This window comes from Dendrobates tinctorius, unplaced genomic scaffold, assembly GCF_039654945.1.
Source record: "Dendrobates tinctorius isolate UK_male_01 unplaced genomic scaffold, ASM3965494v1 ptg000388l, whole genome shotgun sequence".
Classification (NCBI taxonomy): Eukaryota; Metazoa; Chordata; class Amphibia; order Anura; family Dendrobatidae; genus Dendrobates; species Dendrobates tinctorius.
Window position 1 is genome coordinate 4,147,363 of NW_027362054.1, and position 13,701 is coordinate 4,161,063.

The following is a 13,701-nucleotide window of genomic DNA, read 5'->3' on the forward strand; positions in this document are numbered from 1 at the left end:
TTACCCTTGGGAAAATTAAAAAAATGGTGACTAAAAGATCATGTTTGTGGAAAAAATACGAATTTTTTATTTTCACGCCCGGGCGTTATAAACTTCTGTGAAGCACTGGGGGGTTCAAAGTGCTCACCACACATCTAGATAAATTCCTTGGGGGGGGTCTAGTTTACAAAATGGTGTCATTTGTGGGGGGTTTCCACTGTTTTGGTACATCAGGGGTTTTCCAATCGCGACATGATGTCCGATCTCAATTCCAGCCAAAAACGTCAAATGGCGCTGCTTCCCTTCCGAGCTCTGCCATGCGCCCAAATAGTGGTTTACCCCCACATGTGGGGTATCAGCATACTCAGGACAAATTGCACAATAACTTTTAGGGTCCTGTTACCCTTGGGAAAATAAAAATTGGGGTGAAAAGATCATTTTTGTGGAAAAAATATGATTTTTTAATTGTACCGCTGTACGTTATAAACTTCTGTAAAGCCCTTGTGGGTTCAAAGTTCTCACCACATATCTAGATAAGTTCCTTGGGGGGTCTAGTTTCCAAAATGGGGTCACTTGTAGGGGGTTTCCACTGTTTAGGTACATCAGGGACTCTCCAAACGTGACATGGCGTCCGATCTGAATTCCAGCCAATTTTGCATTGAAAAAGTCAAACGGCGCTCCTTCCATTCTGAGCTCTGCCATGCGCCGAAACAGTCGTTCCCCCCACAAATCAGGTATCAGCGTACTCAGGACAAATTGCACAATAACTTTTGCAGTCCAATTTCTCCTGTTACCCTTGGTAAAATAAAAAAAATTGAACCTGAAGTATTTTTTTTGTGAAAAAAAGTTAGATGTTCACTTCTTTTTAAATATTCAAACAAATTCCTGTGACGCACCTAATGGGTTAATAAACTTCTTGAATGTGGTTTTGAGCACCTTAAGGGGTTCAGTTTTTAGAATGGTGTCACTTTTGGGTATTTTCTATCATATAGACCCCTCAAAGTGGCTTCAAATGTGATGTGGTCCTAAAAATAAAATGGTGTTGTAAAAATGAGAAATCGCTGGTCAACTTTTAACCCTTATAACTTCCTAACAAAAAAAAATTTTGGTTCCAAAATTGTGCTGAATTAAAGTAAACATGTGGGAAATGTTACTTATCAAGTTTTTTGTGTGCCGTATCTCCGTGATTTAAGGGCATAAAAATTCAAAGTTGGAAAATTGCGAAATTTACAAAATTTTTGCCAAATTTCCATTTTTTTTCACAAATAAACGCAAGTTATTTTAATGAAATTTTACCACTAACATGAAGTACAATATGTCTCGAGAAAACAATGTCAGAATCACCGGGATCCATGGAAGCGTTCCAGAGTTATGACCTCATAAAGGTACAGTGGTCAGAATTGTAAAAATTGTCCCGGTCATGAACGTGCAAACCACCCTTGGGGGTGAAGGGGTTAAATTCTGTGAAGCATGGTGAAAAGCAATGTGACTTTCATTTGTTCATTTTCTTAGATTTTTGATTTATTACTTCTTTTGTCAGATTCAAGTTATTTCATTCACCATTGTGGGTTTTTCTGTCATTAAATGTGGGGTACCAACAATATTGACGACGTGTGTATCATAAAACCATTATCTCCAGCCTCTTATTATATGTGTAGTTCCCACTAAGATATAGAAGAGGCTGGAATTGATCTCTTGCGTCCATTGTGCTATGTTGATAGATTTGGATTTCTGGTGCGAGATCAGTTTCCATCAAAGAACAAGACAAAAGAAATGTCTATTGGAGGTTTTAAGCAATCAGCCCCTCATATATCATTCCTAAAATGCAAATTCCAGTGGGTACTTAGAAAGGCTATACCAAAGCCGTCTAGGATATGTTCACATGTTGCGCTTTTGCTGCGCTTTTTTTTCCGCAGGCAAAACCTGCTCTCTTGGCAGTAAAGAAACCGCTTCAAAAAAAGCAAGTTTTGCTGTGTATTTGCATTTTTATTGTCGCTTGTGCATGCTGATAAAGTTTAGTGGACAGCTTCCTTAAAATTTTGGCACCAAAAAACTGATACCTGCGCTTTTTGCTGCATTTTTGCACTTACCAAATTACTGTAATTCCTATGGGTGAAAAAACGCTGAAGTGACAGTCTGAAGTTTGCAAAGACACAACAGTTTTCCAAATCAGTCAGGAAATAAAAAAAAAAAAAATAACGTGTGCGCATGATGTTTCTGAAGTCGCATAGCTTTTGCTGGCACTGTCAAATGCAGCCTGAGCACGGGACTTTGAAGACTCCATCGTAATGAAGCGGAGGTCAAAAATGCATATTTCCCCTTCATTCATTGTCTATTAGACTGCCTTACTGTAGAAGCACAGGGCTCAGCTGTCTTCGGCAGTTCCATAGGGTATGAATGAAGCGGAGATGCCAATGATCAACTTCCACTTCATTGAAGCGGGGCTCTTCAGAACCCATTTGCCGGCATCGATGAGGGTCCCCAGAGGTTGGAACCTAGAGATCAACAGAATTTCCTGTATACTATTGACACAACCCTTTTATAGCAGAATTTATCTTCAACTCTTAAATTATAAATGTCTAATCTAGGTTTCTGTGAAAAAAAGTTTGTCCTACAAGGACGAACAATACTTTAGATAAAATCCATTTGCAACTACAAGCCTTACCCAACGTTCTTGAGAAGACAGGGAGGGCAGAGCTGAGAACAAGCAAGGACACACAGTTTCCAATGATCTAGGAGAGAAAGCGAATGTCATTTGCAATGTAAATAATGGTCTTCGCTTTTTTCTGTTACAATGCTATATCAATTGTTAGCAATCATATCAGAGGCAACCATGACATGTTAAATGACCCTGTAGTGTCACAGCAGGAGACGGAAAGCATTACATAAGTAATAAATCAATATGATTGTCCTAAGTAAGAGAAACCCTTTGGGACCACTCCAGACTATACATGAGGGGGAAAGGGGACTCTCCTCTGCCAACTAAGAAAATGGTATTTAAAAATGGGGCTTCTGCACTAATGAACCCCTTTAGGTACTAGATCAATCCAGTACTATAATGAAGATTTTATCAGAACTTGAAAAAGCTGAACACAGTTTTTTCATTGATGACATGATGTAGACACCAAGGTCCCGGAATCATCATGCGTTCTCACCCATCTTGACGAGGTAGAGGGGTGTAGTGCGAGACACATGCCGCTTAATTAATCAAGCTAGGACCGAAGTGGCGTATACTTCAGTGCGGGTCTTGCCATAAATGTTACTCCAGTCATGGACTGGCAAAAGGCACACAACCGATCGCAATGAATTATATGAGCAGGAATCACTATACTCCAACTTGCCCCCGTCCCACGTAATCAGTCTGAGCAGAGAGCAAATGGCAAAAAAAATGCCAGAACTTGCAAAATATTTGCACAGCTTGATATTGTGCAAAAAATATGCAACTTTTCAAAGCTTTCACCTACTTTTCTGGCATAAAAGCTTTGGTGAATCAGGGACTAAATGAAGCCCAACACCCATCCTTTTCCCCTCCGATGTCACCATAAATATATGATCATCAACTAGGGACACAATCACACAACTCGAGCACCCATAGGTGATAATCGTACAACTATGCACGTTCTACTGTAAAACCTGTCCATGTAATTCTGCATTCACAACACAAAGTCTTGAGAACATCATTTCTACCCTGCCAAGTAATAATCATCCTTTTTTGTATACAAAGGGCCCACAATGATTTCAGTTTGCATTGTGTGATGCTTTATTAACCCCAATGCTAGTAACAGCTGATCAGAATGGGTTTTCGGTTTTTGGCCAAGCCATTTTCTACAGACTGCAGTTACAGGAGGGATATGGCGACTTTATAGCTGCTCTGCACTTTCCAAGTTAAATCACCACAAATAAAGACAAGTAAAAACATCATACTTTGGTCATGGTTGTGTTATGTTTCTGGGGCAGGAGTCGTATGAAGAACGGAGAGCTGTAAAACCCAACGACAGACGAGGCCATCAGGTAGCTGGTGAGACGTTAAGGATTCATATCCATTAACACTGCAATTTTATACTAATACCCCAGGAGCTGAGAATATTCATATTCAGTTTTGTGGTTTTCCCAGGTTGGTCTCTTACAATGGCACAGACACATGTAACCATCTTCACATATTTTACTTTCCAGCAAAGGATACAATATGAGGACGACTTGCACGGCTGCTCCAAAGGGCCCGAAGACGGAGAAAGAAACCTTCCCAAGGCTTGAGTCCTGTGAAGCAATGTTAATTACTTCAGCTAATAAGACCCAGGGAAATAATAGTAACATTTTAGCTGTATTTGGTATACAAGTACCTGCATTCCTTTTGGCATGGCGGCATCATCGATGAGAAGTTCCAAGATGTGGAAGCAGACGATCAGCACAGAGAGGCCCTTCAGGAAAAAGAAAAGTCAATGTCACAGCAAGGTGGCATTTGTACTGAAATTAATGGAATTGTAGTTGACGCACCCCCCAGGAAGAAGAAAAAGCAAAACCCTCGTTGGGGCCCGAGTCTACAACTCCGGTTATGTACAGTAAACCACTTTATTACTATCAATGTGCCACTCATTTCTGCCTGCATATTCTGAAACCCATCGGTAAATACTGTATCTACTCGCCCCCCTCAGCTTATGCACGAGTCAATTGTCCAAGAGGGCCAACGGGGGAGGGTGATCGGCGAGTCAGAGGCAGGAGCCGGCGGCTGTGGTTAAAGCCTGTGCTGCTGCTGTAAGCGCACACAATGCCAGCCGCCAGCTTCCAGTGCGCCCTCGCTGACATTGCATCACGTTCGTTCCGGCGCCAGCAGTTCTTCCAGCCGAGCGATCACATGGCCCTGCTCATTAAGGTAACGAATATGCACTCCACGCCTATGGGAGTGGAGAGACCTGCATATTCATTACCTTAATGAGCGGGGCTACGTGATTGCTCGGCTGGAACGAACAAGATGCAGTGCCACCTAGGGCGCGCAGGTAGGTAAATAGGATTTTTTTTATTTTTTTTTTTTTAACAAGAATCATGCATACAAGGATAGGGGGATAAATAGCCATGCATACCAGGACCGCAATAGGAGAGCCATGCATACAATGACAGCGACAGGGGAGCCATGTATACAATGACAGCGACAGGGGAGCCCTGCATACAATGACAGCAACAGGGGAGCCCTGCATACCAGGGCAGCAACAGGAGAGCCATGCATACAATGACAGCGACAGGGGAGCCATGTATGCAATGACAGCGACAGGAGAGCCATGCATACAAAGACAGGGACGGGAGAGCCATGCATACAATGACAGCGACAGGAGAGCCATGCATACAATGACAGGGACGGGAGAGCCATGCATACCAGGACAGCGACAGGAGAGCCATGCATACAATGACAGCGACAGGAGAGCCATGCATACAATGACAGCGACAGGAGAGCCATGCATACAATGACAGCGACAGGAGAGCCATGCATACAATGACAGCGACAGGGGAACCATGCATACAATGACAGCAACAGGAGAGCCATGCATACAATGACAGCGACAGGGGAGCCATGTATACAATGACAGCGACAGGGGAGCCATGTATACAATGACAGGGATGGGAGAGCCATGCATACAAGGAGAGCAACAGGGGAGCCATGCATACAAGGAGAGCAACAGGAGAGCCATGCATACAATGACAGCGACAGGAGAGCCATGCATACAATGACAGCGACAGGAGAGCCCATGTATACAATGACAGCGACAGGGGAGCCATGCATACAATGACAGCGACAGGAGAGCCATGCATACAATGACAGGGAAGGGAGAGACATGCATACAATGACAGCGACAGGAGAGCCATGCATACAATGACAGCGACAGGAGAGCCATGCATACAATGACAGCGACAGGAGAGCCATGCATACAATGACAGGGAAGGGAGAGACATGCATACAATGACAGGGAAGGGAGAGACATGCATACAATGACAGCAACAGGAGAGCCATGCATACAATGACAGCGACAGGAGAGCCATGCATACAATGACAGCGACAGGAGAGCCATGTATACAATGACAGGGATGGGAGAGCCATGCATACAAGGAGAGCAACAGGGGAGCCATGCATACAATGACAGCGACAGGGGAGCCATGCATACAATGACAGGGAAGGGAGAGCCATGCATACAATGACAGCGACAGGGGAGCCATGCATACAATGACAGCGACAGGGGAGCCATGCATACAATGACAGCGACAGGGGAGCCATGCATACAATGACAGAGACAGGGGAGCCATGCATACAATGACAGAGACAGGGGAGCCATGCATACAATGACAGCGACAGGGGAACCATGCATACAATGACAGCAACAGGAGAGCCATGCATACAAGGAGAGCGACAGGGGAGCCATGCATACAATGACAGGGACGGGAGAGCCATGCATACAATGACAGCGACAGGGGAGCCATGCATACAATGACAGCGACAGGGGAGCCATGCATACAATGACAGCGACAGGGGAGCCATGCATACAATGACAGAGACAGGGGAGCCATGCATACAATGACAGAGACAGGGGAGCCATGCATACAATGACAGAGACAGGGGAGCCATGCATACAATGACAGAGACAGGGGAGCCATGCATACAATGACAGCGACAGGGGAACCATGCATACAATGACAGCAACAGGAGAGCCATGCATACAATGACAGCGACAGGGGAGCCATGTATACAATGACAGCGACAGGGGAGCCATGTATACAATGACAGGGATGGGAGAGCCATGCATACAAGGAGAGCAACAGGGGAGCCATGCATACAAGGAGAGCAACAGGGGAGCCATGCATACAATGACAGCGACAGGAGAGCCATGCATACAATGACAGCGACAGGAGAGCCCATGTATACAATGACAGCGACAGGGGAGCCATGCATACAATGACAGCGACAGGAGAGCCATGCATACAATGACAGGGAAGGGAGAGACATGCATACAATGACAGCGACAGGAGAGCCATGCATACAATGACAGCGACAGGAGAGCCATGCATACAATGACAGCGACAGGAGAGCCATGCATACAATGACAGCGACAGGAGAGCCATGCATACAATGACAGGGAAGGGAGAGACATGCATACAATGACAGCGACAGGAGAGCCATGCATACAATGACAGCGACAGGAGAGCCATGTATACAATGACAGGGATGGGAGAGCCATGCATACAAGGAGAGCAACAGGGGAGCCATGCATACAATGACAGCGACAGGGGAGCCATGCATACAATGACAGCGACGGGAGAGCCATGCATACAATGACAGGGAAGGGAGAGCCATGCATACAATGACAGGGACGGGAGAGCCATGCATACAATGACAGCGACAGGGGAGCCATGCATACAATGACAGCGACAGGGGAGCCATGCATACAATGACAGAGACAGGGGAGCCATGCATACAATGACAGAGACAGGGGAGCCATGCATACAATGACAGAGACAGGGGAGCCATGTATACAATGACAGCGACAGGGGAGCCATGTATACAATGACAGGGATGGGAGAGCCATGCATACAAGGAGAGCAACAGGAGAGCCATGCATACAATGACAGCGACAGGAGAGCCATGCATACAATGACAGCAACAGGAGAGCCATGCATACAATGACAGCGACAGGGGAGCCATGCATACAATGACAGCAACAGGAGAGCCATGCATACCAGGACAGCGACAGGAGAGCCATGCATACAATGACAACGACAGGAGAGCCCATGTATACAATGACAGCGACAGGGGAGCCATGCATACAATGACAGCGACAGGAGAGCCATGCATACAATGACAGGGAAGGGAGAGACATGCATACAATGACAGCGACAGGAGAGCCATGCATACAATGACAGCGACAGGAGAGCCATGCATACAATGACAGCGACAGGAGAGCCATGCATACAATGACAGGGAAGGGAGAGACATGCATACAATGACAGCGACAGGAGAGCCATGCATACAATGACAGCGACAGGAGAGCCATGCATACAATGACAGCGACAGGAGAGCCATGCATACAATGACAGCGACAGGGGAGCCATTTATACAATGACAGCGACAGGGGAGCCATGCACACCAGGACAGCGACAGGAGAGCCATGCATACAATGACATCAACAGGAGAGCCATGTATACAATGACAGGGATGGGAGAGCCATGCATACAAGGAGAGCAACAGGGGAGCCATGCATACAATGACAGCGACAGGGGAGCCATGCATACAATGACAGCGACGGGAGAGCCATGCATACAATGACAGGGAAGGGAGAGCCATGCATACAATGACAGGGACAGGAGAGCCATGCAGACAGCGACAGGGGAGCCATGCATACAATGACAGCGACAGGGGAGCCATGCATACAATGACAGCGACAGGGGAGCCATGCATACAATGACAGCGACAGGGGAGCCATGCATACAATGACAGCGACAGGGGAGCCATGCATACAATGACAGCGACAGGGGAGCCATGCATACAATGACAGCGACAGGGGAGCCATGCATACAATGACAGCGACAGGGGAGCCATGCATACAATGACAGCGACAGGGGAGCCATGCATACAATGACAGCGACAGGGGAGCCATGCATACAATGACAGCGACAGGGGAGCCATGTATACCAGGACAGCGACAGGGGAGCCATGTATACCAGGACAGCGACAGGGGAGCCATGCATACAATGACAGCGACAGGGGAGCCATGCATACAATGACAGGGACGGGAGAGCCCTGCACACAAGGAGAGCAACAGGGGAGCCATGCATACAATGACAGGGACAGGAGAGCCATGCATACCAGGACAGCGACAGGGGAGCCATGTATACAATGACAGCAACAGGGGAGCCATGCATACAATGACAGGGACAGGAGAGTCATGCACACCAGGACAGGGATGGGAGAGCCATGCATATATGCATGCACGTATGTATGTATATATATATATATATATATATATATATATATATATATATATATATATATATATATATATATATATATATATATATATATATAGGGTGAAGTGTCACTAAAATAACTTGTATATGCCCATTAATGCATACCTGATCTGTGTAGTCTATTTTTGTACCTGTTGTTCCATTGGAATAGGATTTTAGATTATGTATCGTAAATAAAGTTGATTAATTTTTGAATACTTGGCAGTGACTTTCCTTTTTTGTAGCAGTATATTGTAAAAAAAAAAAAAAACCTTTAACTTCTTGAAAAAACAAAACCTTAATAAAAGTATTGTTCCAGGTACATCACTATCAACAGTTAAGAGGGTTGTCCAGACCATTGTAAATTTCCGGCAGGCACTGCACGTTGCTGCATCCTAACAGTGTGTAACATTGCACTAGACAGGACAACCCCTTTTATCCCCTTTCCTACCAGGACAGTTTTCAGACTTTTGACATATACCTGTAGAAATCTGATTTTCAAATTAAAATAAAATCATATTATGGCCTCATAACTATATATTTTCTAGCACATCATGGAAATGCCACCCTGCAATTTATAGTCCTATATGTAACAGATATCGGAACTATATCTTCGCCCAAGCCCTTATAGTATATTCTCATTGTTTTACAATTATGGTGTAATTTGCTAGTAAAACAGCTTTAAGGTGACGGCACAATACAAAGGTATGCATTTTGCTAGTAACTAATATAAGCTAACCAGGTCAGTCATTTTACTGTATATAATGTGTCTGATTTGCAGTGTCTTCTGATTTACCGGTCACCTACCGTCAGTGCGAGCAGCAGCAACATGGCCACAGGGTATACGAAATTACGCTGCCATGGTGAGGCCTTCCTTCTCATCTCTAAAATATATAAAATTGCTATTATTTAAAGTTATTTTTCTTAGGCTCTCTTAAACTACTTTTCACAAGACTAACTAGTAAAAAAAATTTCTTTTGCCATTTTTTAACCCTTAAGACATATAAAGGGTTGCCACTAGATGGCGGCATTTCATTGCAACTCTTGGACTACTTGGCTTTATTCGTGTCTTTTGAGCAGTTTCTACAGGTTTTAGGAGTAAAATGCTATTAATGGACAATGTTGCCTTTAAAGAGTAATGGGTTTTTTTGTTTTGTTTTTTTACATAAATCAACAGTACACATGCAAATAAGAAACTTTGTAACATACGGTACATTACTCAGTTAAATCTGCTTCTTTCTCCTCCTTGAAGGGTTTTTTCCATTCTCAAAATTGTCATTTCATGGGTAAAATATGTATTCAGTGAAGACAGAATGTTACATTTCTGAGAAGGGGGAGGAGGAGGCAGCAGCAGCAGCTCAGCCCCTAGTGAAGCTCGCCTTCCCGGCAGCTGCTGTCATCTCCTATCTCAGAAAAGTAACAATCTGTATACAGATTTTACCCATGAAATGAGAATTTTGAGAATGAAACATCAGTTCAAAGAAGCAGCTCTCTGTGATAAAACATATTACAAAGTTGCTTATGTTTATGTGTACTCTCCATTTAGGAAATAAAAATTAACCCGACGATTGAGCTTTAAGTGAACAGATCGCATCAATGTTAATGCAATTCCGTTTAGTTTTGCGACAATTACTACACAATGACACAGGATACATGAAAATGAAAATATTTACTCTAGGGAAGCGCACACAGCCCTTCCAGTGATACAATAACGATCAATTTTAGAAATTGCACCCTTAAGCTGGCCATGTGCATGAGAGAACTGCTGTCCAAACTTTCCTTTAACAGATGGCCAATTCTCCAAACTTTCTCCACACACAGCCAGGTGTTCAAATGTTTTCAATTGCCAAAGTGGAGAAAGACGCTGCTCGACACATCTGGCAGTAACTTATCGCCACCATGAAAACACAAAAATCAGACGGTAAAATTTCAACAGCCTGATGCTTCTCTTCCCCGACCATCATCTGTCAGGGAAGAGTCAGGAGACCCCACTGAAATCAGGGGGTCTAGATAACGGGCATATTATGTGAAGAGGGGTAAAAATCTCACCTAATGTAATTCTGTGGCTCTTTATAGCCAAGAGTCTTTTCTGTAGAGCCTCCATGTTTAGTTTCAGCCAACAAGATGCTTTAGCTGTAAAGTAAAAGCCCAAAAAATAAGATGAGACCGAAAACCAAGTGTCTGTAAACCAGAAATCCGAATTTCGCAGAGCAGGCACCTACTTGAGATTTTACGGGATATAGCTGCTTCTTCAAATGCCGTACAGCTCAGGTGTTCCTCCAAGTTCTCCAAGAGCTGTGACGTCAAAGGACACAGGCCGTTAAGACGGATAAGTCATTTCAATTGGAAGGAACATATTTTGCGAGTGTGAATACAAACATAGCCACAAATGTACAAAAAAAAAAACCAGCTAGGATCTCGATTTATACCCACCCGAGGTTTGACAAGCAGCTTTCCAGTAACTGAGAACATCCGAGACAGTCCTAGTGGAGTGCACACTGTATAGAAAAACGAAAAATAAATTAGAGACCAAAACACAGTAAATGAACAACACCATTGCATAGATAACCGGGAGGAAGACCACAAATACAGCACAAGAGAAACTCTTCAAGTGACACCAATCCAGCAATTATAAAGGACATGGCTGTCCCAAACTATGGCTGCCACGTAGCTAATAAGTACAAGTATAGTAACAGCTCCGCTAAGTCAGTGCTGCAGAGGCCACCGACTGCTTCCCAAGAGGAAACACTTACATAATAGGAGCAGGACACCGAACAGAGAGATGCCAGAGTACAGGTACGGGAGGTAGTATTCCCACAGGTCTGAAAGAGAAGAGGAAACCCGTCACCTGTCCATTAGGTCATAACTTATATCAGAGTACTGGACAGCTGGGCCCAAACCGTGGAAATACTTTACAGCCGCACAGGGCTTTTATGGTGCAGCAATTACCCGTGGGGTTACAGAGGGTTTCCACCTGAAAAGGTCCCGTTTCTGCTTAGTTGCAGGCATGCCATGTCAAAAGGAGCCTTTTATCGGTTTGTCTGGCTGCTGCCTGTGTATAAGACAACACATGGACCACTGATAACCCAGGCGCTAGTTCACACGAACGCTTATTTCACAAGGACCAAGTGAAGAAATCTGCAGCGTGAAGAAATCTGCAGCGTGGAGAAATCTGCAGCGTGGAGAAATCTGCAGCGTGGAGAAATCTCAGATGCTTCTCAAAATAGATTCAGTCTTAGAAATCAGTGGATGCATTGAAATAATGCCGATATCATACTGACACTATTGTGATGAGATCGGTTTTTAATGGATACACTGAAATAGTTTTCACTGAAAGCAAATTGGGCCCTTTATAAAAAAGAAAATACATAAAAAAAAAGCTACAAATGTCAAAAAACAAACATACAGACTTGGGGGAAAAAAAAAAAATGGACAAACAATACAAGTGAAAAAATGTCTTTCTGGATAAAAAAATGATTTTTGTTTTAGATGCTCGTCTGCACCCATCCTAAATTAAATATATTTCAAAATTTGGTGATCATCCTAGCTTCTAGTTTACGGTTTAAGGCCAATTTAGTGTTGTATGTAGAGATGTAAATCCTCTATAGAGAAAGCTACACTAAAATGTTATGCTGAACACTCACAGTCCGTGATTTATAGCCATTGGGTCTCCCGACCAGGACCCGACAGCCGCATGGCGGGTGTGCCGATATCTAGTAATTACACCGTGTCAGGAAACATGGCAAATAAGGCTGCGCCAATAGACCAACTACAGAGCGGCTGTTTGGTAATGAACTAATGCTCATGTATAAGCATCTACTGTAGAGGGAGAAGAAGGGTTTAAAGGGAATCTGTCATCAATTTTTTTGCCTATCAGCAGCAGCCACCAGCATCAGGGGCTTATCTACAGCATTCTGTAATGCTGTAGATAAGCCCCCAATGTAACCTGAAAGATAAGAAAAATAAGTTATATTATACTCACCGGGGGGCATTCCGGGTCCGGAGGCAGTCGCAGTCCGGCGCCTCCCATCTTGCAGCAATGACGTCCTCTTCATTCCTGTCCGTCGCGGCTCTGGCGCAGGGCTCTGCCCTGTTGAGGGCAGAGCCGATTACTGCAGTGCGCAGGCGCCAGAAGAGGACCAGCACCTGCACACTGCAGGACTCTACTCTGCCTTCAACAGGGCAGAGCAATGCGCCTGCACCAGAGCCGCGACGGACAGGAATGAAGAGGACATCATTGCTGCAAGATGGGAGGCGCCGGACCAGACCGCAACTCCCTCCGGGCCCGGAACTCCCCCACCGGTGAGAATATAACTAATTTTTCTTATCTTTCAGGTTACATCGAGGGCTTATCTACAGCAATACAGAAAGCTGTAGATTACAGAATGCTGTAGATTTGCCCCTGATGCCAGTGGCCGCAGCTGATAGGCAAAAAAAATTGATGACAGATTCCCTTTAATTACACTATCAGACTGGATTCATAGGTGTGAACATAATAAAACCCTAACTATCCAGCTACCATCCAACTAAAAGACAAAAACACATACCATAGAGAGATTCCCTCCCTGCAGCATCATCGTCTACAATTGCAGATGCCACCCAAAGAATGCCAAAGACCAGGAGGGTGAGGAGCAGAAGAACTACAGAGGTCTCATATACTCTGGACATCACTCCCTGGGAGCAAGAAAGTAAGGGAAAAAACACTTAAAACAAACAACTATCCCATATTGCATATAA

The 13,701-nt window shown here is 44.4% G+C and overlaps 1 protein-coding gene across 2 annotated transcripts in view; it reads right to left on the bottom strand.

The window, feature by feature from the left end:
* LMBR1L (limb development membrane protein 1 like) overlaps nt 1–13,701 on the bottom strand; it is a 114,615-nt gene that overhangs the window by 27,062 nt on the left and 73,852 nt on the right. For both annotated transcript variants that reach the window (XM_073563416.1, XM_073563415.1), the window contains exons 6-15: nt 13,512–13,638; nt 11,718–11,786; nt 11,398–11,462; nt 11,187–11,259; nt 11,014–11,097; nt 9,772–9,848; nt 4,320–4,397; nt 4,163–4,236; nt 3,904–3,994; nt 2,645–2,711 (exon numbers count right to left, since the gene is read on the bottom strand). In XM_073563416.1, coding sequence (XP_073419517.1) covers nt 2,645–2,711; nt 3,904–3,994; nt 4,163–4,236; nt 4,320–4,397; nt 9,772–9,848; nt 11,014–11,097; nt 11,187–11,259; nt 11,398–11,462; nt 11,718–11,786; nt 13,512–13,638 — 805 coding nt within the window. The remainder of the gene's footprint in view (nt 1–2,644; nt 2,712–3,903; nt 3,995–4,162; nt 4,237–4,319; nt 4,398–9,771; nt 9,849–11,013; nt 11,098–11,186; nt 11,260–11,397; nt 11,463–11,717; nt 11,787–13,511; nt 13,639–13,701) is intronic.